The sequence below is a fragment of the Ambystoma mexicanum genome, chromosome 4q (assembly GCF_040938575.1).
Source record: "Ambystoma mexicanum isolate Mex_15411 chromosome 4q, UKY_AmexF1_1, whole genome shotgun sequence".
Classification (NCBI taxonomy): Eukaryota; Metazoa; Chordata; class Amphibia; order Caudata; family Ambystomatidae; genus Ambystoma; species Ambystoma mexicanum.
Window position 1 is genome coordinate 1060773191 of NC_090928.1, and position 27504 is coordinate 1060800694.

The following is a 27504-nucleotide window of genomic DNA, read 5'->3' on the forward strand; positions in this document are numbered from 1 at the left end:
AGTCATTCATCGTCTTGACATAATACATCTCTCATCGGTAGAGATGAGATTCAGACCAATTTGTAAAAAAACTCAAATTAAAGTAATTTTATAACGATAAAGTGGAATGAATGGAAGAGCCAAGTATTAAACAGAGGTACACAGAATATGTAAATCAGGGATTTCCTTTGAAGACCCCACAGAACTACCTTATGACATGCTCTAGCTTAAAAATATGCAGGTTTGTAACCCACCTATGCGTCAACATACTGCCTGTCTGGGAATATGTTGCCGCATGGGATAGGACTCCCCGCGACAAACGTATATGTAGACCATGCTCCAATCAAATTGAAACAATGCCACATGTTTTAACTGGTTGCAAAGTTTTACTTCTCAAGTATAGGAAAAGGGTATGGATGATTTCTGCATATAGAGACCGGGTATCTCTCTGATCAGTTCTGGTCGACGATTTATATGGCCAGATCACTGGTCATCTCGGCTGCTGCTTTTCACATATGGGAGCTATTGCTAGGTAAACTATCCCAGACGGTCTAAATTCCACAGAGCATCTCAATGTGGCGCAATAGGGATATGCTATGATAGTTTATTTATATAGCGCCTATACACACTGTTTCAAAGTGCTTCAAGGCAAGGGAGGGAACAAGGGAAGATACAATGACGTTCTTACAGGCCATGAACAGTAAGGATGTGAAATTAACTATCATACTCGGCCTGACGAAATGGAAACAGACAGGCGACTACCGTACTAGGCCTGACGACATTTCTGGTGCTGGAGGGGGGGTGGGGAGTAAAAAATCAGTAAGGGGAGGAGGGGAGGAGACTGGCGAGGTTGCTATCATACTAGGTCCAGGGACAATTCTGATAGAGTAAGTGCATAGAAGAAAGTAAGGGGAGGAGATAGGAAAAGGGAGAAGGGAAGGAGAAGAGAGCAGAGTTAGCAGTCAAGAGTGGAGAAGCAGGAGGAGAGAGTGAATACAATTGCAGAAGTCAGTAGTAACACATAATGTTGCAAGGCAGGATACAAGATGAAGATGGGAACAGCATGATTCAGGGCCACCATGAGTACAAGATGCAAAGGAAGCTCAGCATGAGAGTTCAGAAAGGGTGACGCACCGTGAATGAATGAAGTCCATAAAAGTCAAATCCAGCATTGGCCACAAGACGGTGATGGTGAAACCAGAATTTATCAGGACGGACTCCTGCAGAAGTAGGCTTGAAGGAGGGGTGAGGGGGCAGCAGGGTAGAAGAATCGAGCAAAACGCGCAGCACCTGTGTGCGAGAATGGTGGGGGCACAAGGGTGGTAACACCCTAGCTTTTTACACTTTGAATTTTTGGTTTCTTTTATAACTGCCTAAAGACAAGCTGGTGGCAGCATATATATTATTTAGCATTTTTGTATTATTTCTAGTGTGCGTTTATCGTATATCACTAGTAAACATGGCTAGCGCCTTTTTAAAATGGCCATGCCACAGGGTTTTCGTGTGTCTGTCTCACGAAGGGGGTTGGACTGTCTGGTTCCATTCCACATTCTTGGAGCCAGACAGTGTGAGGCGGGGTGACACCAACAGTTGTCTCCGAGTGGACAACTACTGGCTGTTTGAATGGTGCAAATCCTAACCATTTGGGGGCTTGAGCTTGCTTCGAGGCTGGATTTTGAATAGGAAGAGGACTCCTACATCCATTTCCTCAAATCAGCCAAGAATCCCTCTAAGAAGAACAGAAGATGCCTGAAGATCCAAAGAAACTTCTGAAGCAGCCCAGCATCCCTTCCTGCGTCTGGTTTGCGGAAGCCCTGTTGGACTACTTGATCTGCAAAGGCCCCGTGCAGTGCTTCAACCCCTGGACTCGTGGGACCAACCAGTCTCAATGTGTTCATAGGGATCCTGCTGACTTGAGACTTCAGAACTATCCCATGTCCCCTCCGTGTTGCCCTGTGAGCACTTTGAAACAGTATTTGTTTCCTGTATAAGTGCCTAACAAGTGAACAATAAACAAACCATTGCCGTTCCGCTTTTCAGCCAGAAATTCGGTGATCGCCAGCTTGTGGTGCAAGTCACATTCTTGCTGAATTTCAGCCTCCCAGCTTCAAGAGATCACATTCTGGAAGGACTTCTGCCGTCCTCTGTGTGCAGTGGCCATCGCTGGATCTCGCCCTCCCCCACCCCACGGCCCCGTTCTGTGAAGTGTCCTGAAGAGGGCTGCATCAGTGTTTTCTGTATTTCTCCATCGCCAAGGGTTGCACTCTGCTCCTGGAACCGACTTGAAGAATCCTTGCACCTTCAGCTCCTGGGAACTTCTCACCGGAACTAACGGCAGTAATATCAGCCTACAGCGAGACCTCCCCTCCTACAGGCGACCCATCCAGTCACCTGGGGAAAATCTTGAGTCGGGGGAGGGGGTTTTCATTGTAAGTAAACACAAAGCATTTGTCTCCCCCTGTCCTCCATAGGATAACATTGAGAACAAATCTCTATGTATACTTCAATTCCACTGCTTTTTGGTTGTCTCACCTGAGCAGTGAAACCTGAAAGATAGCATGTTTTGACTTACCAGTAACTTTGTTGCATCTGGTCTCTTGAACATTCGCCAACACAAGTACTTTACCTGCATCAGATAAATTATGGGGAGAAGCATTGTGACGTTTGGGCACAAGGCCCCACTCTTCATAGGGAATGGACTTCTGAAGCAAGGGCATATTTCTTGTGACTTGGTTCCATCTTGCTGCATCACTTTGCTTACCTCTTTTATTGATTTAAGTCATAGAATGCATTTTAAGAATCGATGGTGACTGTATATATGTTGAGTGCTGTGCAATATTATCACCTGCTTGTTTCATATTTTAGTGTATTTAAGGCTTATAATAAATACTGTATTGTCTAAATGTAATTGTGTGCTTCACTGTTTGGACTCATAGTGGACCACTGACCCCACTCATTCTCTCCGTAGAATAGCCTTGACTGCTTTCCATTGCTACCTTGATTGGGTTTTGGCTACCTTGATTGGGTTTTGGCTAACCTCTCAGAGTTCCCTGTTCACTAACTAGGGTGGCCTCCTAAAATCTGACCACCAGCCCGTATTCTAGAAAACCATCTTCACATCCCTCATGGCGGAAACAAAGAATCTGGTCCTGCAAGGCCCCTCTTTGTGCTGATGATCTGCAACTACAGGGCGGGACCTCTTGTTTCAAAAGTTGCTTGTCTGGAGAGTCCCAAGTCAAAATTCAGGATGATGATGGTGCCGAGAGTTAAGTTGCCAATGAGAAAGCTGGTTAGCCTACAGGATGGTTCTCAGACCCTTCTGAATGCTTCCATGGTAAGGATCCTCAAGCGGGGGTCGAGACTTCTGAAGATCAGCAAAGGAGCAGAGCTTTGCCGGAATGGTTGAAGACGATTCTGGATGGCTTCTACAACGAGTTCCAGGTATTCAGCAGGATGCAGCTCTTTGAATGAATCTTGGCTCCAGTGACGACCTGATGAATGGATACAGGAGTCCTGCTTTGATCCCAGATTGTACCTGAAGTCACCCAAAGCCCACAAATGATGACCATCTGCACCATTGAAACTGGTCATGGACAGCCTCCAGCCATCAAATCTGCAAAGCAGCAGAAACACTGCTATTTCTAAGGCTTGTGGATCTGCTTAGAATCACATGCAAGTCCCTCAGATTATTTGCTTGCGCCATAGTGGACGGTTGCATGTTACGGAGCTCGTGAGTTGTAACCTTTACAGATATAATTAATTAGTTACTTTAATTAAATAATGTGTTCAACAAACAATGCTGCTGTCTCATCTCGATGGTGCATCGCGACTAACGAAGATCAATGTCATTCTCCTCATTGACTACCATTGCGGCTTCGACCTACCTTAGAGCTTGGCCTATACAGTAGGGAGAGAGTGGCGTGTTGCATTCACCATATTCTTTAGAGAATGCCTACATTTCCTACTTCGCTCCTTTCTTCTAACACTTTTTCTGCGTTCTTTTATCATGGAACGCACTTTTTTAAATTCTGCCATTAAAAAAAGTACCCATGGAAGGACACTCACAAAGTATGTAATCAGTGCCATCCTAGGGATCACTGTGAAAAACCTTTCTCTAGCAGGGTCTAAATCTCCTGCAACAGGAATGGATCTGGAACATTTAGCAAATGCCTTCGTGGTGGATGATGTAACTAAGTTAAGCGCCCGGATGCCCCTGGGCCTGGTGCGCTATAGAAATAAATAAAATACTAAAATAAATGATCCCAAGGTCTCTGTATGAAGGGGAGGCAGTAACCTTGGGCTACTGTTTCCAGTGCCCATGCATCCGAAGTAATACCTCGCCATTATTTCAAATTCTGTGACCGTCTGCCTCCCACTGGGGTGTCGTGACTCAAGACTTCAGAGGTTTTGAGAAGGCTGAAGAAGCGGCTGACAGTAAAGACGCTGCTGCTTAGGCAGGCTTTGCACCTCTTCCTCATCCACCACAAGGGAATAGTCTTTGACCAGCCTATCCTCTCAATCTTCCAACTGAGTAGTAGTAGCGAAAGGACATACCCTCCAAGATGATCCGCTTGGGTGAAAAGGCTGTGGCTGCCTGATAGCATCACCTAGGGACTTGGCTGCCGCCTTTTGAGGTATGCAGCTTCTCAAGGCTTTCATCAGGCTTATTACCAAATAAGTGTGAGCCGTCAAAGGGCATGTTCTGGAGTCTAGATTGTACAACAGGTGCAAACCCCGACTTCCTCAACCACGCAAATCTTCATATAACAGTGCTTGATGCCATGGCCCTGCTGATACTGTCATTAATGTCCCAACCTGATTGCAGAGACTCGCACATAGCCTCCTTACCATCCATGCTGCTAGCAGAAAGACTTTCTTTGCCCATGAGTCAACGCGTTTATCTTCCCTATCAGGGGGTGTGGTTGGATACGCAGCTTGCTTAGAGGCGGAAGTAGCTGCTTGCACTACTAGATTTTCCAGAGTCAGATGTATTGACAGGTAGCCAGGGTCACTACTGGGTGGCCTGTATTAATGAGCTTTTCATTTACTGCAGGGCTGGACTCTAGAGCCTCCCAGTTTGCCACAGCCGTGTTTTGGAGTTCCACATGAAATGATGATAGTATAGGGTCATAGTGAGGACCTTTGTTTTATATGTCTGTAAGGTCGTCTTGCTCCAACGAAGGAGCTGTCCTACTCCATCATAGGAACTCTACATCTCTGGACATTAGGATTCTGTATGATGCATCTGCCTGGTCAGCAGGGTCCGGTTTCCCAAAGTCTAGCTCTGGAGAGGTGTCTACCCCACTAGCTGTCTGCGGGTTGTCAAGTAGCTCCCTTATCGTGGTCTCTTCTGAAAAAAAAGCGTTCAGGGACATTAGTATCTTTATGAATACAGGGGTATCCAATTGAAGAACACATGGGGGGGGTTTCATACCCCTCATATATTGAGGTTAAGGATCTGAAAAAATCCTTTTTAGGTAGAGGTTTAAAAACCTTTACTTTTTCCTAACTTTTGTGAGGCAAAGGTGTTGATGAATGCACAGTCGGCGTTGATGTTTTTTGCATTGACGTCAATGGCGCTTTGTTCTTGGACTTGTGCTTCGAGGGACTCAACCCTCGACTCAACGGTTTCTTCAACGATTTCTCATCTCGTTGAGTACTCTGACTCTCGAAGTCTAAAGCTTATGACCCGGGCTCAAGGGCACGCAGGGTTTTGCCTTGGCCTCATGCTTGTCATTGACCGTAACATAGCTGTAGCATAGCCACTTCTTATATTTCGAGGAGAATTATTATTTTTCTGAAGCAGCTAAAGCTGGAAACGAAGATGTCATAAGATGAGGAATACATGGGAGGAACTTCCAATCGAAAGGACGTTACCAGGGATAAGTAACTTATTCCTCTATCACCTCCCATAAATGTAGGTCTACATACACTGTAATAAAATTCCGCCTCCGATTGTTATGTCATGTGTCCATCAGAAGCACCTCTTAAATGGCCGACTCTCTAAAAAGTTCCACAGAAACACATGCTCGTCCTACCACTGTTCGAATACAGCAACGGAAGAAAAGTTACATTTCTCATGCGCTGCATTCCTGTTCTGAACGAATGGGCATACTTTGAGCCACATGAAGACAGCAAAACAAATCGAATTTTCCTGTTTATTTCCTTGCACTTCCAGTTAACCTTGCACAGCCTTCATTCAGCTTAGCAAATTGCACCATAAAAATCATGGATTGAGCTGCACTGAATATTAGTATGGGATATGCTAATGGTTACGGTTTAGTGATTAGTAATCGTTAGTCTTTATGCTTAAGTGCAACTCAGTCCATATTACTCTGGTGTAGTGCAACATGCTAATACCAGCTCTTGTGCAGCGCCAAATTGAAACCCCTCTTTTAGCTGGTATGTGCTTTGTTCATTCATAATACTGACATATACTATACTCTACTAAGAGCCTTACACCCTTATAGGCAAATGAGATCAATTTTCATCTTAGTTGAAATTTGGAGCCTTTGTTGAAATTCGGAGCCCTAGCTAAAATTCGGAGCCTCCTTTCTTCCTACATACTATTAAGACATCTATTTACTGCTGTACCTTCAAACATCCCACCTCCTTCTCCATGTACTACCCGCTAATCTATGCACAGCATGTGATTCTAAGCAGTTTCACAAGCATCAGAAGGCGTACATTACTTACCGTACTCTTTTATTTCTGATGCTTGTATCTGCTTACATTAACATGCTCCCACACTTCCTCCCCTCTTGAAGTTGAAGGTGGATACATGTCTTTCACCTTCATTATTTCTACCTTCACTTTCGTGTACTCACGCAAACACTTCATGCTCCCTCATGTCAGAAACAAAACAATCGGAGGGACCTCGGCGTGTGAAGGACCATGGCTACAGTGCATGTCACACAAGGTATAGTATTACACAAAAGCACAGTCGACGCCCTTTTTCGAAAAAAGTAATGAAATACACTGCGACTACCACTAGATGTCGGTCTATGCACAGCATGTGAATGTAAGCAGATACAAGCATCAGAAATGCAATAACGGTAAGAATTGTATGACATATATATTTCTGAGGCTTGTGTAATCTGCTTAGATCACATGCTGTGCATAAGCCGACATCTAGTGGAAGCTGCAGAGTATTAGTTGTTGTTTTCGAAACTCGAAAAGGGACGTCGACAGGGCGTGCCAGTAATACTATTCATAGTGTGACGTCCACTGTGCCCATGATCCCTCACGCGTTGAGGTCCCTCAGATTGTTTTTTTCCGCCATGCTAGACAGAAGCGTATAGCGGAGTTCCTTTCAGCGATAAGCCATTGACGTTTATACAATTACGATAGTTTCTCTTTCTATCCTTTCATCGACGGCTGAAACACCACGCCGGGGGAAGAAAGAAAACTGCCCGTCGGAGACCATTGCGATGGACCGTACGGCCTTGGAAGGCCGCCCCGGCCCTCACCCCCAGACAGTAGGGAGAAGGGAGGGGGGGGGCATTTTAGAATGGATATTCTCCCCTTCCTACACTTGGTTTGCCCAGCTGCCACTCCCATAATCCATAATTATGGAAAATACTTCATTTAAATTTTGCCCCAAGTGTAATCGTAAATTCCCCTGGGTGTACAAACACTTAGTTTGCAACCTGTGTCTCCCGAGAGACCACGTTGAAACGTCTTGTCGAGCGTGCAGGCTCTTCAAGCCTAAGACGTTGAAGGACCGTTTCCCTAAACGCTGGACCCACTACGCCAGGCAACTCGAGGCCATGGATGTAGAGGGAGCCTTCAGTGATGGCAGCGACGCTGTACTTTCGGACGGCAAGGGCTTAGGAGTAACTTCAGCTACTCAAGCGCAGGCCCAAGACCCCATAGGACAGGCCGACGGCCATGTTGTGGGAACTACACACGGCGGCAGCAGTGTTAAAAAAGCACACACACCACCAAACACATAAGCCCCAGTCGCCATTCGGCAGATGAGTGGAATACTCGACAACGTTCGATACCCCGTGAACGATCCGCAGAGTCCCAGTCCTCTGGGCAATCTTGTTCAAGATCGCCACACGACAGGGTTCAGACATTGAAAGACGGCAAGGGTGTCGCACGCAAAAACTCCTTCCGAAGGCTGTTCGTCCGCGGGCGAAGCCTTGGCTCCCGCACCCAAAGTTCGGCGTTCGACTGATAAAACGTCACGCCCCAAAAAGTATGTTAAACACTCCTCTGGGCCCCAGGGTGGGGAAAAACATCATAAAAAATCCTCTAAGACCCCTCATGGGGACAATAGTCCTACTAGGGACAAGTCATCACAGAGGGGAAATGTTGTCCAAGCCCATAGAGAAACCTAAAGGCTCTAGGCCAAAGATTATACCTCCCACTAATGAGGATATTGTAATCCGAAGTTCAAAGGAATGGTCTTCGCTAGATATTGATAGGGTTATGCGAATGGCCAGTTTTTATGAAAAGAACCCGGATTACTTAAAGTTTTCACTCCACTCCTCCCACCTCAGCCCTTCTGGCTCCCAAGCCTCTGCTTTACCCTCTCAACCCCCTTCTAAGAGGTCTCGCTCTGATGTCCCCGTACAAAGCAAGGTTATAGATCTATATGACCCTGAAATAGAACCAGAAGACCAGGAGGATCTCTTAATTGTGAAAGCATCTGACCCTCAACTTAATGAAGAAGATACTGATGAGCTTCATTATGGGGATGATGAATATCCAGAACAGGAGGCAAACATGTACTCCATAGATTCTCCGATTAATGAGGACCCACCCCCTGTGGTAGATTCCCCTGTCGACAATCATCCCCTCCTCAATGAAGTCTTAGCCAAAGCGACGGAACACTTCCGAATTGACACACTGGAGGTACAGGAAGATAGAGACTTTGCTGAACCAATATTGGGGGAGAAAAAGACAGGTCACTTTATTCCACTGCTAAAGTCGGTACAACGCAGAATACAGCCTTCCTTAGACGCAGGGTGTCTCATACAGGCCGTTAACACGCGTGTGGAAAAACTATTCAGACCTGCACCATCAGACCCCTTATGTATAAGAGGCCAATTGAAAGCAGACTCATTGGTTGTCACCACGACAAAAAAAGGGCAGGCACACCCTTTGCTTCCTCCGAGGCACCACCGGATAAGGAAAGCAAGAAAATATATGCAATGGGCAGAAAGGTCGCCTCTTCTGCAGCCTACCAGACGAGAATAGCCACTAACGCTACACTTTTTTTTTATAACTGCCATAAGTGGGAGGAGGTTTCTGCATTACTTTCGTCTGCCCCGGAGCCACTTAAATCACAACTAGCACAGGTAGCAGCGGACGGAAGGGCTGTATCTACTTGTCTCCTCAAGTCAAATTTCGATGCAGCTGACAATGCCGGGAGTCATTGCAGAGGGGACTATTGTAAAGAGGCATGCATGGCTTTGTCAGTCAGGCTTCAGGCCAGAAACACAAGCCACCCCAATAAATATGCCAGTGGAACTTAATGTGCTCTTCAGCAAGGCTGTAGAAGACGCACTTAAGACAGCAAAGGATGAGTATGTCAGCTCACAAACAAGCCTACGGGTCAAAGAGGGAACAGTAATTTTTCACCATTTCCGCGGCCAAAATTCACAGAGAGGATCAGACTACAATCGAGGCCAAGGTTCCTATGGCAACAATCAAGGACAAGCCTTCCAAGGCTATCCACAAGGACAACGCAGAGGTCGTGGTAATCTGGGCAGAGGCTCAGCTCGAGGTGGCACCCCACCTCAGAGCAAGTGACATTCCGCTCCAGGTACCCTCCCATGCATCTCCAGTAGGAAGACGCATTTCCAACTTCACCCACGCATGGTAGGGTATCACCTCGGACAGATGGGTGCTGTCCACGGTAGCAGGGGGCTACTGCATATAACTACTTCAAAGTCCTTGTGACCACCCCCCAAGACAAAGTCCACTCAGAGGAACATCAGATGATCCTTCTAGAAGAAATAACAGCACTTCTATTAAAGGACGCCATAGAAGTGGTCCCGGCCAACCAGGTAAACGGGTATTTATTCAACTTACTTCCGTGTGCCAATAAAATATCTAACAATGTGCCCTGTATTAGATTTGTGCCCTGCAAACAAGTATGTCAAGCCACAAAAGTTCTGCATCACTATGCTACAAGAGGTAATCCTGCTACTAAAAAAGGGGGATTACATGGCGACACTGTATATGAAAGATGCCTATTTTCATATTTCAATATTCCCAGCGCACAGAAGATTCTTGCATTTCAAGATAGCGAACAAGCACTACCAATTCAAGGTGCTGCCCTTTGGAATAGCCTCGGCTCCAAGGGTATTCACAAAGGTACTGGAGGTAGTGGCAGCGCACCTGCGCAGGGGAGAAATACCACTGTACCCTTATTTGGAGGACTGGCTCATAACAGGGGAATCACCTCTGATTTGCAGACAAAACATCCAACCAACAATCAACCGCCTCTTTCAATTGGGCTTCTCAATCGGAGAAAAAATCAAGCCTAGTGCCAAGCACTTGCAAACAGTTCCTTGGAGCTATCCTAAACACAGAGGAAGGATTGGTCTTTCCCTCAGAGGAAAGAGTAAGAAATGTGTTACTGCAAATACCACATTATCAGGCTGGCTGCCAGATAAGGGTGCACAAAGCAATGCATTTAATAGGCATGATGGCATCTTGCATAGACCTGGTTCCTCACGTGCGTCTGCGCATGCGTCTCAAACAGGAGTGGTTGGCGAAACAATGGTCTCAGGCAAGCGTTCAGTGGGATGATCTAGTGGTCATTTCGTCAACACTTGTACAAAACCTTTTCTGGTGGATGAGAGAAAACCTGACGAGAGGGAAACCCTTCTACGATCCACAGATACAGGTAGTGGTCACAACGGACGCCTCAATCGCAGGGTGGTGGGGGCTCACTACCTTCACCACACAGCGCAGGGTCTGTGGTCTCGCAATGCAGCTCAGAACCACATCAATGTGTTGGAACTTCTGGCAGTATTGAAAGCCCTTCAGGTATTCGAACCCCATTTTACAAACCTGTCGGTGCAGATCCTAACAGACAGCACCACAGCAATGTTTTATATCAACAAACAGGGGGGTGGGGGTATACGTTCTCCAAATCTATCCAGACTTGCACAGAAAATCTGGAAATGGGCACTCAGACAGAACATGTTCCTGTCATCACATGTTCCAGGGGAACTTAACGCTCTAGCAGACTCATTGAGCAGAGATCCCCTTCCAAAGGAACACGAGTGGCTTCTACACGAAGAGGTCATAGAACACCTCTTCTCTCAATGGGGTTTCTCAACTATAGACTTATTTGCCACAAGTGAAAATCGTCAATGCCAAGACTTCGCATCCAGGTTCCCCCAGCCAGGCTCCAAGGCGAACGCCCTATGGATGGAACTGGTCAGGGAAGTTTGCTTACGCTTTTCCCCCGAACTCCTCTCATGAGGAAGGTGGTGAACAAGTTGCACAAGGAACCGATTACGCTTATCCTATTTGCTCCTATGTGGGCAAGACAACCGTGGTATCCACATCTGCGCAACCTGGCGATGTGCGATCTCCTCAAGCTCCCGTGCCAGTACAACCTACTCACCCAGCACGAGGGACTAACAGTGCACCCACAACCACACTCAATGAACTTGGCAGCATGGCTCCTGAGGTCATAGAGTTCGGACATCTCAATCTTGCACAGAGATGCATGGATATGTTGAGAGAATCAAGGAAACCAAACACTGGGCACTGTTACTATGATGAATGGAAACGATTTGTAATTGGCGCCAGACTAAGCAAATCAATCCCATTGATTGTACTCCATCTAACATTCTAACCTATATGCTCCACTTACTAGATGCAGGGTTAGTGTTCAATTCCCTAAAAGTCCATCTGGTGGCCTTGTCAGCCTACACCACTTCCCATAATAAGGTCTCATGGTGGAAGGTACCGGTCATCGAAGCATTTATGGAAGGGGTTAAGAGACTCCACCCTCAATCTCTAACCCACCGCCAAGTTGGGACCTTAATGTGGTACCGCTAAGCTCATGGGACCACCATTCGAGCCTATGCACAAGTCTAGTCTCAAACACCTGACTTATAAAACTGCCTTCTTAGTAGCCATCACTTCCATAAGAAGGGTCGGTGAAATCCAAGCTCTGTCAGTGCAAGATCCTTTCTTTACTATACATAAGGACAAACTGGTTTTACACACTCGCCCTAGGTTCTCACCTAAATTCATCTCCAAATTTCTAGTAAACCAGTCTATTGAGCTACCAGCTTTCTTCCAGGAACCCAAAAGCTCTGCTGAGGTAAAACTCCACACACTAGATGTGAGGAGAGCGGTCCTCTAATAGACAAAACCAGACCACTAAGAAAGCCCGATCAACTTTTTGTATACATAGCGCCAGGCAGAGATGGTGTCCGCATCTCTAAGAATGGCATCTCTAGGTGGACAGTCCGATGTATCCAACTGTGATATTCCCTCTCAGATAAGACACTGCCTTTTACGCCAAAGGTCCATTCCACAAGCAGTACTGGAGCCACTCTGGCTTTCATTGCAAATGTCCCCTTAGACAGTATTTGCAAAGCAGCTACATGGAGCTCAATACATACTTTCACTCAGCAATACTGCATTGACACTCATTCCTAGACACATACACAAGTAGGACAAGCGGTTCTAATATATTTATTCGCTCATGAACCTTCTCACATCCCACCGCCTTCTTCCACTGCTCGCTAATCTATGCACAGCATGTGATCTAAGCAGATTCAACAAGCCTCAGAAGGGATACATTACTCACCGTAATCATATTTCTGATGCTTGCATCTGCTTAGATTCACATGCGACCCACCCTTCCTCCCCTCGGAGAGAAGACGCATGGATGCTTATGAGCTTGTCTGATACGTATCTGCTTGGATACAACTGTACTCGCGCTACACCTCATGTCGGAAAAATAACAATCTGAGGGACCTCGACACGTGAGGGATCATGGGTCAGTGACGTCACACTAGCCATAGTATTACTGGCACACCCCGTCAACATCCCTTTTCGAGTTTCGAGAACAACTGTTCCGCAGCTTCCACTAGATGTCGGCCTATGCACAGCATGTGAATCTAAGCAGATACAAGAATCAGAAATACGATTACGCTGTAACACTATCCCTATCGTGATGTGTGCAGTACCCAAAATCCCTCACGCGCCGAGGTACCTCAGATTGTTTTTTTCCGCCCAGATACCTGGTTACCCTACAGCTTAGCTCTTACTAGACACATTGTTTATCTTTACCAAATTTTCGGTTTATGCCCCGTTAAGTCACTTCCCCTAATAATATCTTTGATGAAGACTATGGAGGAATCGTCTACGGCTGTGCTCTCGGCGCCTAAGATCCGGCGGCCGGATTTCCACGTGGTCGGGCCCGCTGGCCGACCTATACAGTAGGGAGAGTGGGTTTGGGGTGGCCATATTGTTATGTCTTTCCTCCTTTCCACTTATTTCCCTTTCGGTCTGGTCATCCTTCCCTTTTTCTATGGAAAAGGACTCCTTTTAGATTCTGCCCTAAGTGTAGGGTCAGATATCCTTGAAAGGACGAGCACAGGACGTGTAACGCCGGTCTCCCCCTAGAGCACGACGAAAAGCGGTGTTTGGCGTGCAAGCTCCTTAAGCCTAAAACCCTTAAGGATTGCCGTGTAAAGCGGTGGGCCTCGTACGGCATGTCATGCGTGGAGCCTCCCTCCCCTACCGCAACAGCAGCTGAAAGTGGCGGGGGTACTCGGATGACCAAGCGTCCAATGCGGATGTTATAGGCCTTGAGGTGGACACTTCTAGGTCTGCCACGCCCATCCCGACCCTTTCAGGCTCGACTCTGGTCTTGCTACAGGGACTACACCAGGCGACAAGGGCGTGCATAAACACACAACCCCTACACCATCTTCGACGCCTTCATCGAAAAAGGCGAAAGCGCCAACGGGTCCGTCGAAAGTTTCGATGGTTCCCTCGGATCGTGTAGATCCAAAGCCTTCCCCGCATCCGCAACAGCGCATGACGACTGGGAAAACGAAAATTAATAAGGGCCCTACTCCCCAATCTACACGCGCCAAAGTTTTGGAGTCCGAAACTTCGACGATTTCCAAGGCCTCCATAGGCCCGAAAGTTACGACTGGGCCTTCTGGTGCTGCAGAAGGCGTTTCGGCTACCGCTACATCATCGGAGGCTTTCTCTCACGACGATTCGGTTACTATCAGGAAGAGCACCGGTAGGATTGCAGCGGCGGTGGGCCTTATCCCGGTCCCGCAGAAAGTTATGGGCCAGGTCGCGGAAACATTTTCTACGGACTTGGCCTGCGATTCCGATGACTCTGGATAATCAAGAGCCTCTCTCAGACACCCTGAGATGTTCCTCTCGACGCCAAAGGGCAGATAACGTTGTTTCTCCCCACCTATGCCCTTTTGGGTCCTCGAAATGGACTACTAAAAAGTTTGAGGGACGTATGGATCGGCTGGAGCAGATTATCAGTTCTGCTGACCAGCCTCTGCCGAAAAAGGCTTGGGTAGACCCTAACCTTCAAATACAAGATGTTCAGCCTCAGGTTTTCCACCAGGAAGACGTGGCCCACATGGACACATACAGGGACAGCTATACTGAAGAAGAGGAATCCTCTTTTCTCGAAAATTATGAAGATCAACAGGAGATGGAGAACTGGGAGGAAACCGAGCAAGAAGGACAGGATCCTTGGTCACATCAAGATCAGGACTCTGATATTTTGTGCTTCGTTTCTCCTCCTTCCACCCCAGCTCGCCAGGCCTCCCCTGTGGATGACCAAATGGCTTTCAACACCATGTTGAAAAAAGCAGTGGAATTCTTCAAAATTGCCACTCAAGAGGCTTTGCCTGAGCAGGATTTTGTGGAGGACATTATTAAGGAAAAACCTCCAGCAAGTCAATCCATTCCCCTCCTTAACTCTGTTAAGATGCGGATAGCTCCATCTTTAGTCACCTGACCAGGCAATGGCTGTGAACCAGAGAGTTGAAAAATTATTTCGGCCTTCTCCTTCCGACCCTCTATATATCAAGGGCATGCCATCCCGGACTCACTGGTGGTGACCACTACTCGTAAGAGGGCAGGGGTACCCCTTGCCACTGGAGAATCACCTCCGGACAAGGAGTCTAAAAGATTGTATGCCCTAGGCAAACGTGTCGCATCAGCAGCTGCATATACCATTCGGGTTGCTAATAACACTACACTATTAGCAAGCTATGCCGGTGCCCAATGGAACCTGCTCCAAGAAGGCCTTCAGGAGGTCCCGGAACCGGCCAGGACCAAGCTTCTCGCCATTGTTGCAGAAGGAAAACTGGTTAACCAGAATGTGGTTAAAAACATCCTGGATACTGCAGAAACATCTGGCAGATCCCTTGCACAAGGGACTCTTCTGAAGAGACGCACATGGCTGCGTACACCGGGAGTTAGACCTGAAACTCAGGCCTCCCTCATTAATATGCCCATCAAAGAGTCAAACTTCTTTGGGAAAGCACTTGATGAAGCGTTGGAGACCACCAAGAAGCAGCATGAGTCCTTAAAGTCTCCAACAAATTACACAAAAACCCTCTTCCCAGAGCGGTAATAACTCTCGGCGGTCCTTTCGAGGACAAGCTCGTGCCAGTCAAAACCACTACGGTACAGGCAGCTTCAACAATAACCAAACATCTGGAAGCCCCTCTTACTATCCCTCAAAGGGTCAGAAACGCGGCAAAGGTAGAGGCAGAGGCCCCAATCCCAGAGGAGCCACAGCCTCAGGTCAGAAATGACCACCAAGTCCAGGTCCCCTTCCATGCCTCCCCGGTCGGGGGGGCGATTAACATCTTTCCTCAAGGCATGGAAGGGGATAACTTCCGACCAGTGGGTCTTAAAGACGGTCACCCACGGTTATTGAGTGGAATTCTCCCGACCACCACAGTTCAGACTGTCGCGCTCACGGCGCCTTTCACCGGACCATCTAAACATCCTGATTCAAGAGGTTGAAGCACTGCTGGGAAAGGACGCCATAGAAGCCGTCCCTATTCTTCAGGTAAACAAGGGTATTTATTCAGTGTACTTCCTTGTACCCAAAAATTATCTCCGCATGCGTCCTGTTCTAGATCTGCACCCAGCGAACAAGTTCATAAAACCCCAGAAGTTTTGCATGGTAACACTACAAGTAGTGATCCCATTGCTGAAACGGGGAGACTTCATGGCAACATTGGATATGAAAGATGCATACTTTCATACTTCAATGTTGCCAGCACCCAGAAAATACCTAAGGTTCATGATCCAGGACAAACACTACCAGTTCAAAGTACTCCCCTTCGGCATCGCCTCGGCGCCAAGGGTGTTTACGAAAGTCCTGGCAGTGACAGCAGCACACCTGCACAAGTCCCAGTTTACCCTGTCCTCGACGACTGGCTCATTACGGGGGACTCGTTCAACGCTTGTTTTTCGAACACCCAAAAAACAGTAGATCTCCTCTTCAGCCTGGGCTTTTCAATCAACGAAAAGAAGTCCAGCCTAGTCCCCAGTCAAGTAAAACAATTTCTGGGGGCACTAATTCGGACGGAAGACTGTCTTGTCTTCCCCTCCAGCGAGAGGGTTCAGAACATGCTCTCTGAGTCCTCAATATGTAACCAGTCGAGAGGTGACGGTACGCAAAGCCATGCGGTTGCTACGGATGATGGCATCATGTATATACTTGGTTCCTCACGCGCGGCTGCGCATGCGTCCCATGCAAGAGTGGCTCAACAGCCAGTGGTGTCAGGCCAGCGGACAATGGGAAGATCTGGTAGTTGTCTTGCCAGCCCTCGTTCTCTCTCTGCAGTGGTGGTCGAGGGAAAACCTCCTGAAGGGGAAAACCTTCACCACCCCTGCAGTGGAAGCCACTCTCATGACAGACACATCTCTGACAGGGTGGGGGGCTCCCCTCAAGTATCAGCCAATCATATAAACTTACTGGAGCTATTAGCAGTGTTCAAAGCATTGAAAGCCTTTCAGGTACAACTCCAAGGGAAGACGGTGCTGATCTTAACCGACAGCAATGTATTACCTGAAGAAACAGGGGGGCACCCACTCTCCAGGGTTATCCAAGCTGCCCCAAAACATTTGGATATGGGCTCTCAAACACAAGATGTTTTTGTTGTCCCAACATGTTCCAAGGAAACTCAATCTTCTAGCAGATGTACTCAGCAGAGATTTTCCTCTGCCAGAAGAATACGAATGGCGACTGCACAAAGACATTGTATCCAGCGTCTTCGCAGAATGGGGGTTCCCAGGGATCAACCTGTTTGCTACTCAGGAGAACGCACAATGCCAAGACTACGCCTCCCCTTGGACCGGTTCTGGGGGTACCTGGAACGGTCTCTGGATAACTTGGTCGGGAAGATTTGTCTACGCCCCCCCCCCCCACCCTCGACTCCCCTTCTCAACAAGATAGTGCACAAGATGCACCAGGAACCATATACTAGCGTGGGCCCGCCAACCCTGGTTCGCTCACCTGATGGAAATGTCCCTTTCCCCACCAGTCAAGCTGCTCTGCCCGTACAACATGTTGTCTCAGGACAGGGGGGAAACCCTACACCTGTGCCCCCAAACCCTGAACTTAGCAGCCTGGCTCCTGGGATCATAGAGTTTGGACACCTGCAACTCCCTCAGAGGTGCATGGACATACTCTGGGAAGCGAGGAAACCTAATACACCTAATACACGTTATTGCTATGCTAGCAAGTGGAAACGTTTCGTCATCTGGTGCAATTCCAAGGGTGTCAATCCTATCGATTGCTCACCCTCACACATTGTGTTGTATCTAACCTACCTGTTGGACTCTGGGTTAGTCTTTAATTTCCTAAAGGTTCATCTGGCTGCTTTGTCAGCCTACACCACATCACAGCAAAAGGTATTGTGGTGGAAGATACCAGTGATTAAAGCCTTTATGGAAGGAGTTAAGTGGATTTATACTCCCATCTCTCACCCAGCCCCTGAATGGGATCTGAATGTGGTTTTAACCAGGCTCATGGGAGCTCCCTTCGAGCCTATGCATAAAGCAAGTCTGAATGACCTGACTTATAAAACAGCTTTCCTAGTGGCTATCACTTCTATCAGAAGGGTTAGCGAACTACAGGCTTTTTTGGTTTTAGACCACATTGCTACAGTCCACAAAGATAAGGTAGTTCTGCGCACACATCCCAGGTTTGCACCTAAATTTATTTCAAAGTTCCATGTGAACCAGTCAATCGAACTACCCACTTTCTTCCAGAACCCTACTAACCTGGCTGAAAGAAGCCTTCACAGACTAGACATGCACAGGGCAGTCATGTTTTACCTGGAGAAAACTAAACCACTAAGAAAGACTAAACAATTCTTCGTTTCAGTGGCAGCTGGTAGAGAAGGGGATCCTGTCTCTAAATCAGCTATCTCAAGGTGGATTGTCAAATGCATCACACTATGTTACACTCTTGCGAAGAGAGAACTGCCCTTCAAGCCTAGAGCGCATTTTTCTCGAGGCACCGGGGCATCCAAAGCATTCATTGCAAATGTTCCTCTTGAGTCCATTTGCAAAGCGGCAACCTGGAGTACTGTACATACCTTTACAAAACACTATTGCCTAGACACTCATTCTAGGTCTGATTCTCAAGTGGAACAAGCAGTACTTGGATATCTTTTCTCTACTGTTCCTTCTCACAACCCACCTCCAACTCTGGGTACTGCTCACTAGTCTATGCACAGCATGTGATTCTTAAGCAGATTAACAAGCATCAGAAGACATGCATTACTTACCGTAATAGCATTTCTGATGATTGTATCTGCTTAGATTCACATGCGCCCTCCCTACCGCGTTGCTCGGGGTGTAAGGAACATAGACTTCTTACTACTTTCTCTCTTTATGTACTCACTCACTATAGCCTTGGGCTCCCTCATGGCAGAAACAATACAATCGGAGGGACCTCGGCGCGTGAGGGTTCTTGGGTACTACACACGTCATGATAGGGATAGTGTTACAGACACGCCTATGCCGACGTCCCCTTTCGGTCCCCGAAAGACGAGATGCAATACTCTGCGGACCATATGCACAGCATGTGATGTCGGACCATATGCACAGCATGTGAATCTAAGCAGAATACAATCATCAGAAATGCTATTACGGTAAGTAATGCATGTCATATATATAGATTAGTCATCACCCTATAGTTAAGGTGAGACATGAGTTCTATAGGAAATTAGAAACATGAATTATTAATAACTTTTGACTTGTGTGACGGATTTGGCAGAAGTTTTGCAGACAATTCTGTACACTCTGGTCCCCCAGACTGTAACATTTGGGAAATACTTGTTATAAAAGTTATTAAGAAAAGAAAAAAGTCCTTTCTTCCTACTCCCCTTTTGTTTTTCCATAGACAAAAAAGTAAGATTTTGGCCCCACCACACAACCCAATCCCCAAACCGTGTGATGGATTTTTGACCAAGTCCGAAGCAACTTGGGCATGAAGCATTGGCTCGCCACCCTTTTGTGGTTTCGGGTTATTCTGTAATTTTTTTAATATTTCACGGCAAGGGGTGCCCCCTTCTCCCAAAATTATAGCTGTATCCCCATGATGCAGTGCGGCCGAGAGGCTTTTCCGAAATAAAAAAGCTGCCATCTTTATTTTCTTCAGTGCGAGAGTTAACCACGGCTATACCCCAGGTTGCACAAAAACCAAAAGCAGAAAAATGGCATTTTAGAGGCAAACAAATTGTGAAATCGCATTGGGTGACACAATGTGAAATTTGGAAGTTGGAGGTGGGCTAGGGACCGAGTTTGCAGCACAAACGTGTTTCCATAGCTGAGAGTATTGGTTCGGATACCCGCAACTACCAGAGAAAATGAGATTGGGAAAAGAAAGTGTATCACACGGAAGAATGAGCGGTTGATGGGGAATGGGCGAGGGCTGGGGAGGCAAATGGGAGTTAGTAGAAGTTGGGGGACCTTGCCGTGAGCAGGTGAGTGTGTGGGGGTCTAAAGGAGCAGTTCACCTAACCGGAGAGCAGAATACAGCGGCGGACACTCTGAGCAGACCTGAGGACAGTCTCCCACGAGTGGAAACTAGCTGAGGAAGTCCTTCAAGAGATCATCGCCCTTTGGGGAACCCCTTAAGTGGATCTGTTCGCGACCAGTATCAACCGGAAGTGCGAACGGTACTGCTCAAGGGAATTTCCCCCAAAGGAGCTCTAGGGGACGTGTTCGTAGTGGACTGCGAATTTCTACTCCTGTATGCGTTCCCTCCAGTCCCTGTGATTCCTCATGTAATCAGGAGGTTGAGAAAGTTCAGGAAACCATGATCCTAATTGCTCCGGATTGGGCCAGGAGGACGTGTCCATCTGCCCTCCAGTACTTCTTCCACAAAGAGAGGATCTTCTATCTCAAGGGGAAGGTCAGATTCTCCATCCCGAGGTCAAGTCACTCAGCCTTCATGCATGGTTTCTGAGAGGCTGAGTTATAAGGATTGGGACCTCCCAGATGATGTAATGGAGAGTTTGCTTTCGGCCAGAAGGCCAGCAACCAAATCTTTGTACCGATGTTGTTGGAATAAATTCAGTAACTGGTGCAAGGATAAGAATGTGGACCCTTTTCAATGTGGCACTCCTATGGTGCTTTCTTTCCTGTTGCATCTGCCCAATCTGGGGCTCCAGATTGGAACAATAAAAGGATACCTAGCCGCGCTTTCCATCACTCATCTGAAGAGGTTTCCTATTTCAAGATCCCATTAATTGTCCAATTTCTGAAGGGACTCACTAATGTGTACCCTCCAGTCCCGTTTCATTTCCCTGCTTGGGATTTGAATCTTGTGTTAAAGTTTCTAACATGTATACCCTTTGAGCCTATACATTCCTGTCCGTTAAGGCTCTTAACATTGAATACTACTCTTCTTGTGGCACTAACATCTGCCCGAAGGGTAAGTGAGTTGCAGGCTCTTTTACAAACCTCCTTGTACTAGTCCTTAGAGTTAAACCATCTTCCTTGCCGAAAGTAGTTTGATTTTCACTTGTTGCAAAAAATAACACTTCCAACTTTCTACCCTCCTCCTTGTTTGGGCAAAGAGGAAGAGCGGTTGCATAGACTAGACCCGAAAAGGGCTCAGAGTTTTTATATTCCGAGAATGGCAAAACTTTGCCATGATGACCAACTTTTTATGGGTTATACCGGTCCTAAATTAGGATTAGCAGTGACAAAACAAACTATATCCCACGGGATTACACTGGGTATTGGGGTGTTACAGGCTGGCTGGAAAGAACCCACCGGAAGGGCTTTGAGCTCATTCCACGAGGGTTATGGCAACGTCTGCGGCTCCTCAAAGGGGTGTCCCCGTAATTGACATTTGCTCAGCTGCAACTTGGGCGTCAATTCATACCTTTGTTAAGCATTACTGCTTAGACTCCTCTTCTTCCCAAGAAGGCATTTTTGCCAAGGCTGTACTTCATTCCATTCATGATGAACCTAAATAGTACTCCCGCCTCCAAATTATCACTGCTTTGGGAGTCTATCAAATATGAGGAATACATGGGAGGACACAATCCATTCGAAGAAAAAGTTACTTACCAACTGGTACGTTCTTTCGACTGGATGTTCCTCCCACGTATTCCTCATCGCCCCTCCCAGCCTACCCTGCTGTACAATTTACGTGAATTACACTTTACGGTTCCTGAGAGCTTGCCGTCTGGGGTGTGCCTGGTTAGTTCCTCGAGTTATGGAATGAAAAAACAGAACTGAAGCTAATGGGCACGGCACAAACTATTTATACTGCTGGTGACGTCGACGCTCCACGGCAGCCCTCGAGGGACATCGATGCCATGACATTGTGCACACCACCCTCTGCCGAGAATAAATGTCCGAAGCAGCAGAGCTGACGAGATACGTATATCAAAGATGAGGAATACGTGGGACATCCAGTTGAAAGAACGTTACCAGTTGGTAAGTAACTTGTTCTGTGCCAATTACCTTCAACCTTAGAGACCCCCAGCTCTTTTGCTGAACTTTAGGACTTTCTGATTTTTATCCTGGAGTGAGTGAGACCTTTTTCTCACTCTTTCATTTTTTTTTTTGTTTAAACTTTTATTTATTGAGCTTGGCAGAACAGGAACAGGTGTGCAACATAAAAGACAGATACAATACAGAAACAGTGTAAGTAGCATAGGTACAGAGATTCATCTTACAACTTGATTATACACATGGGGGGTATATACAGAGTGGGTGCGGGACTGGAGAGACAGCAGTTCAGGTGGGAGAACGGGGGGAGGGAGATGGAGATGTGGTGCCCGACGTAGAGTCCATAGAAGACATACAAGATCGAAACTTGATTCAAATATCTCTGGGTCTTGAGTGAGTTGGTTGTAGTAAAGCCTAGGATTCCGCAGTGTCTGAGGCCTAGGTAACTGCCCTAAGCCACTGAGCATGAGTGGGTGGTATAGGCCGAAGCCAGCAGAGCAAAGTGGATCGTACTGTGAGTAGCATACAGAGGCCGGCCAATTTTTTGGAGTCTCGGCGGAGTTCGGGGAAGTCATGGAAAAGACATCTTATTGGGGATGGAGTGATAGGATGTACAAGGATAGTTGACATGGTAGAACATATCAGATTCCAGAACTGGGCGATGCGGGGGCAGGACCAGATCATGTGAAAATAGTCAGCATTATCATAGCCACACCTGGGACATCTTGGGGAGTGGTTGTTAAACATGTGATGAAGTCTGTTCGGGGTATAGTGGGATCTATGGAGTAACTTGAACTGAATTAGTTTGAAGCGGGAGTTGAAGGATACCCCGTGTATGCGTGTGCACATACGGGCCCAACGTTCATCGGTCCTCTCCATCCCCAAATCGTTGTCCCGCACTTGTTTCAGTTTGGTGAATTGGGGGACAGATCTGGACTGTACCATGATATAGAGTCTGGATACTTTACCCCTCGTGGGCGTGGGGGAGGTTAGCTCTGCAATTGCCAGGCTATCTGGCGGTATCGCTGGGAAAGTGGGGTATTTGCATTTAAGGGTTTTCCGGAGGGATGAGTAAATCGACGGTTTCCTTCTCGGGGACAATGGGAGGTCTGGCCATTCAATGAAGTTGCCTTGTTCAAAGATGTCACGGATCAGCTCATATCCTGCCTCAGCCCATTGACGCACTGAGCAGTGGTACATGTGGGAGGAAGTTCCAAAGTGGAAGGTTACCATGGAAGGCGTGGGCGATGCCTAGCAATTTCCATGTCTTATTTAGGGCCAGGGATGTGCATGTCGGGTGAATCCGGAATTGTCAGCATAGGTTTAATAACTAGGGAGCGAATGTCCTGGTCGCTAACCGTCAATTTTCTGAGCCTGACATGTGGGGATTGGGGGGGGTCCAACGTGTTGAACCAATGTGAGGTGAATTGGACTACCAGCCAGTATTTAAAGAAGTCAGGAGCGCCGATCTTTCATGTATTTTTAATCTGATTTGGACTCTTTTAGTTTTGGAGTCTGAACAACACCATAGGCATCACTTTTGTATTCTGACACACAGCACCCTCAGGGCATGTCACAGAGAAGTACTTTGGATTTTCTCATAAGGTTTAATACCTTCACTTGGGTGAACTTCTGTTCCCAAGAGTACTGAAGTGAAATTGACTTTACTTACCTGTTTTTACTATGTAGGTCCAGTACACCCAATCTTAAGTGGAAGTATGGGGGGGTTACTTAGTAGCCCCTTTTCCTAATTACTCATGTAACAATTTTTATGTTACCCTCACTACATTTAATGGCTGGTGGCAGTGATTTTACTTTCCTACCATTGTGCGTTTTTTACCGCAGGCTGAATCCTCAGCTTCAGTATTGCACCCATGGGTGCCCATTTTGTCAAAATGGCCCCAGTCTTCTTTATTCGCCATTTCTTGCTTGTGAAGTCTTTCCTGGGTTTTACACTGCGCGCCAAACCAGGTTTGATCCCTTTGTTAGTTTTGTCTTTGGCAGGCTTCAGTGTTGAAACCTGCCTCTGGCTCCAGCATGTCTGGCAGGGCCGGAAGCGAGGGAGGTTCCGAAACTCCTTGTGCTTAGTCTCTTTGGTTACCTGAATGCACCCAAAGGTCATTGGCTGGCTGGCTGGCTGTCCTTGGATGACAGCCACCTGCTTGTGTGAGTGACAGCCAGGCTGCGAATGAATGGGAGAAACCTGCATAAAAGGCAAGGTCTCTTGGACAGAAGGCAGTCGACCACTGGACGAAGAATCCGAAGAAAGAAACTTCAAGAGAAGCATGCTGGCCCCTTCTGGACCATTGGTTTTCACGGTGAAGCCCTGCAGCAGTGCTGAAGCTCCGGATTTTGTATCGACTAGAGAAGCCCAGAACGGATGACTTCTTCCCTTGGGTTGGTGGGACCAACTGACCCCAAGATGAACTTGCCTGGAAACCCTCTCCCTGATGGCTGTACTTCCTTGCTGCTGATGTAACCGAGTGCCAGAGGTCAGAACCTCCAGAAATGAGTGCATCGTCTTTAAGCCGGACCTGAGCTCCAGGAAGTTCCTAAGGACCCTCTCGAAGCAGGAAGACCCAAGCCTGAGCCACCTCAACAGAGTGCTGGAACCCAGAAGCAAGGGAAGCCCACAAGGTATCTAAGAACTGCAGTGGTGCTATTGACCGGTAGCAGAAACCGTAAAGTGCCACTGATTTGGAAAGAGACTTTTTCCGCGGACGACCTTCAAATTGTCCTCCATACATCCTCCCTCTTGTCCCCACGACTGAGGCCTAGAACCCAGGAACGGCAGAACTGCAACCTGAATAGAAGCCACCTGGATCTCTTCTTCCAACCTAAGGTACTGTCTTGACTAAAAGGGGTACTTATCTTTTTGGTCTGTAGCTTGTTTTATCTCACTGGAGACTTACAGTAGCTGCCTTTTCTGCAGAGTTGCTTGCAGCTTTGCTTTCACAAGCCTTACAGCTTGTGGCCCAACAGTGATTCTTTTTTACAAATTCTCTATTTAACATTGTTCAAGACTTTTGGGCTATCTACAAGAAGTGTCTCAGCTCCCCTAGACCCTCTGGCTGTCCTGGCTCCCCGCAGACTCTTCTGGCCTTTTGACTGTGTTTATCTGTCCCTCGTAGGTGGTACATAACTTAATTGTATTGCTGGGAAAGGGTTAACCTATACTTCATTGGAGGATTGTAAAGGACTTACCTGTTCAGAGAACTTGTTAACCTTTTTCTTTCCCTGACCTTTTCATTTTCTACAACCCAGTATTGCATTTAACTATCAAAAGTGATATATCAATGTCCACAGTGTCCTAGCTATTGAAGTCACCTCAGGGTGTAGGAAGTGTGTGTGCGACATCCCAAAAGGGTATCTACTTGCTTAACTTAAATCTGAGGAAGTGGTTTTTGAAGTGTATTTTCCATTGTTGCTAATTGCCCCTTTCTAAATAAGGCTTATTTAAAACTGACTGTTAAATAAATAGATAATTATTTTACTAAAAAACCTTGAGTATAAGTGTTATTTGACTACTTGTATTTGTGAACCTCTGTGTCGCATCTCTATAGCTCGCAATTACCCCACTTGAGATAGTTCTGGCTGCTCCGTCACTCTACAAACTTTTGTAGTACAGACCTATACCAATAGGTGGGTATCGATTGCCAAGAGGACAAGGCAGGTGTAGTCTCCCACAGGGTTACTACATACACTCTTGCCGAACAGGTGCATAATATTGTTGGCTATGAAAGCCTGGGAATTCAGCATCTACATTACAATAAGCCATACAGTAGGGTAATAGAAGTCCTTGGGTATTAGTAGGAGTTACCACTGAAGGGTTGTTTAAATCGAATATTCTCTTGCCTCCCTGTAGTTTGTCTTCCTCTATGTGGTCCTCCTACAGAAAACTACCCCAGGGTCAGTGCCGGATAATTTCTGCCTTTGTCTGGCTACGTAGGAGAAGCTTCCCTCCAGAGAATCAGTGACGATGTTGCTAGATTCGTCACAGGACTCTGCAAGGATTTTATCATTTCATTCATGTGAAGGGGTAGCACACAGCGCAGATTTGTTTAGCCTTGAATCCAGAGAGACATCAAAAGCTTTGTAGGATTCTACTTTTCATGCAAAAGAATATTCAAATATTTTTAACTCCTCTGGATAACTGCTTGAGTGCTATTGTTAAAGGTATGTAAACAGTTACATTTTTTATTCAAATGTCATTGCCAGGAATGTCTATGTGTACGCTAGGTAGTATCTTAAAACTGATGTTCACTTTTTCCCTTAAGGTGCAATGGATGTAAATTCGGGCTTAAAGCAGCAACCACATGAGATTTCTGGAAGAATGTCTGCTCCTGGTGAGTAGCACAGTCACAAGATCTCCTGTCACGAAAGGAATAGTGAAGAAGAGGGGGAACATGGGCATACTGTATATCACTGGCCTTATCCGCTTCATTCAATCCACCCCAAACTGTGCATTTTACTGTGCCCATCACTCTTCTCTACTTTGAACGTTTGTGCATTTTCCTGTATCCCAAAAAACACCCTTCAAATGTTCAATGAACTGTTGCCTAAAATACCTTTGTTTTATCCTGTCACTTCTGTGACGGGAATGTAATGCCAACGTCACCTTTCGATCCTCGAAAAACAAGATGCAATACTCTGCGGTTACCACTGGATGTTGGACCATATGCACAGAAATGCTATTATGGTGAGTAATGCATGTCATTTTACGCATAAGGTATTTTATTAGAGCATACCTAAGAAAGATTTCTCTTTTAGGCCACTTTCCCTCCATATTCTATGGAGCCCCAAACATTTTGCATTTGTTTTACACCTTGTCCTGACTTTATGCAGAGAAGTGAAGCTTACAGCTTCACTTCCCTTGCCTTATTGCTCATTTGTTATGGGGAAACTGACTTGTCCTTCAGACTGTCAGTACTGGGAAACTGTTTCCTTTTGTCTTTTTGACATGTTAACAGTTTGGGTAACTTTTTCATATTGCACTAAGCATCTTTTAATGCAATGTAACAGGGGTACTTTTGTATCATCCTAGACTCGCACTCGCAGGATTTTTGGTTACTTTTAAATGTGCCTAAACACAAGCTGGTGGCAGCGCTTACATTTTTACAATTTCTTCTATATGTTTAGTTAGCTCTCTCGTGTTTACCGCATTCAGCTACTAACTGTGGCTAGTGTCCCAAGATGTCTGTGTTATGAGATTTTTTGCTTTTTTGTTGTTCGGCTTTCTTCCTGCCTTCTCAGGTCAGGAATGTCCTTTTATGGTCCTGCATTTGCCTGTGAAAGCAGTGGATTTCGCGGGATGGTGCATGCCATGTGTGTTGGTACCCAGAAAGTGGTTTGAGACTGTCTGTTCTCAATCCACATACTGGTGCCAGAATGTCTGGGTGTACATGCATGAGTCAGTGGCAGAGTGGTCCCTGATTGGACCCCTGCTGGTGTGCATGTAGGAGCAGATCTTTCCATTGGGGCACTGAGTTTGATCACTCACTTGAACTTGGACTACGAAGAGGAGTCATGCAATCCTTCCAGCAGATCAGAAGA

The 27504-nt window shown here is 46.7% G+C and overlaps 1 protein-coding gene across 4 annotated transcripts in view; it reads left to right on the top strand.

Moving 5' to 3' along the window:
* Nucleotides 1–27504, top strand: part of MIA3 (MIA SH3 domain ER export factor 3) — a 1311327-nt gene that overhangs the window by 973619 nt on the left and 310204 nt on the right. For all 4 annotated transcript variants that reach the window (XM_069608611.1, XM_069608610.1, XM_069608608.1 and 1 more), the window contains exon 26: nucleotides 26229–26297. In XM_069608611.1, coding sequence (XP_069464712.1) covers nucleotides 26229–26297 — 69 coding nt within the window. The remainder of the gene's footprint in view (nucleotides 1–26228; nucleotides 26298–27504) is intronic.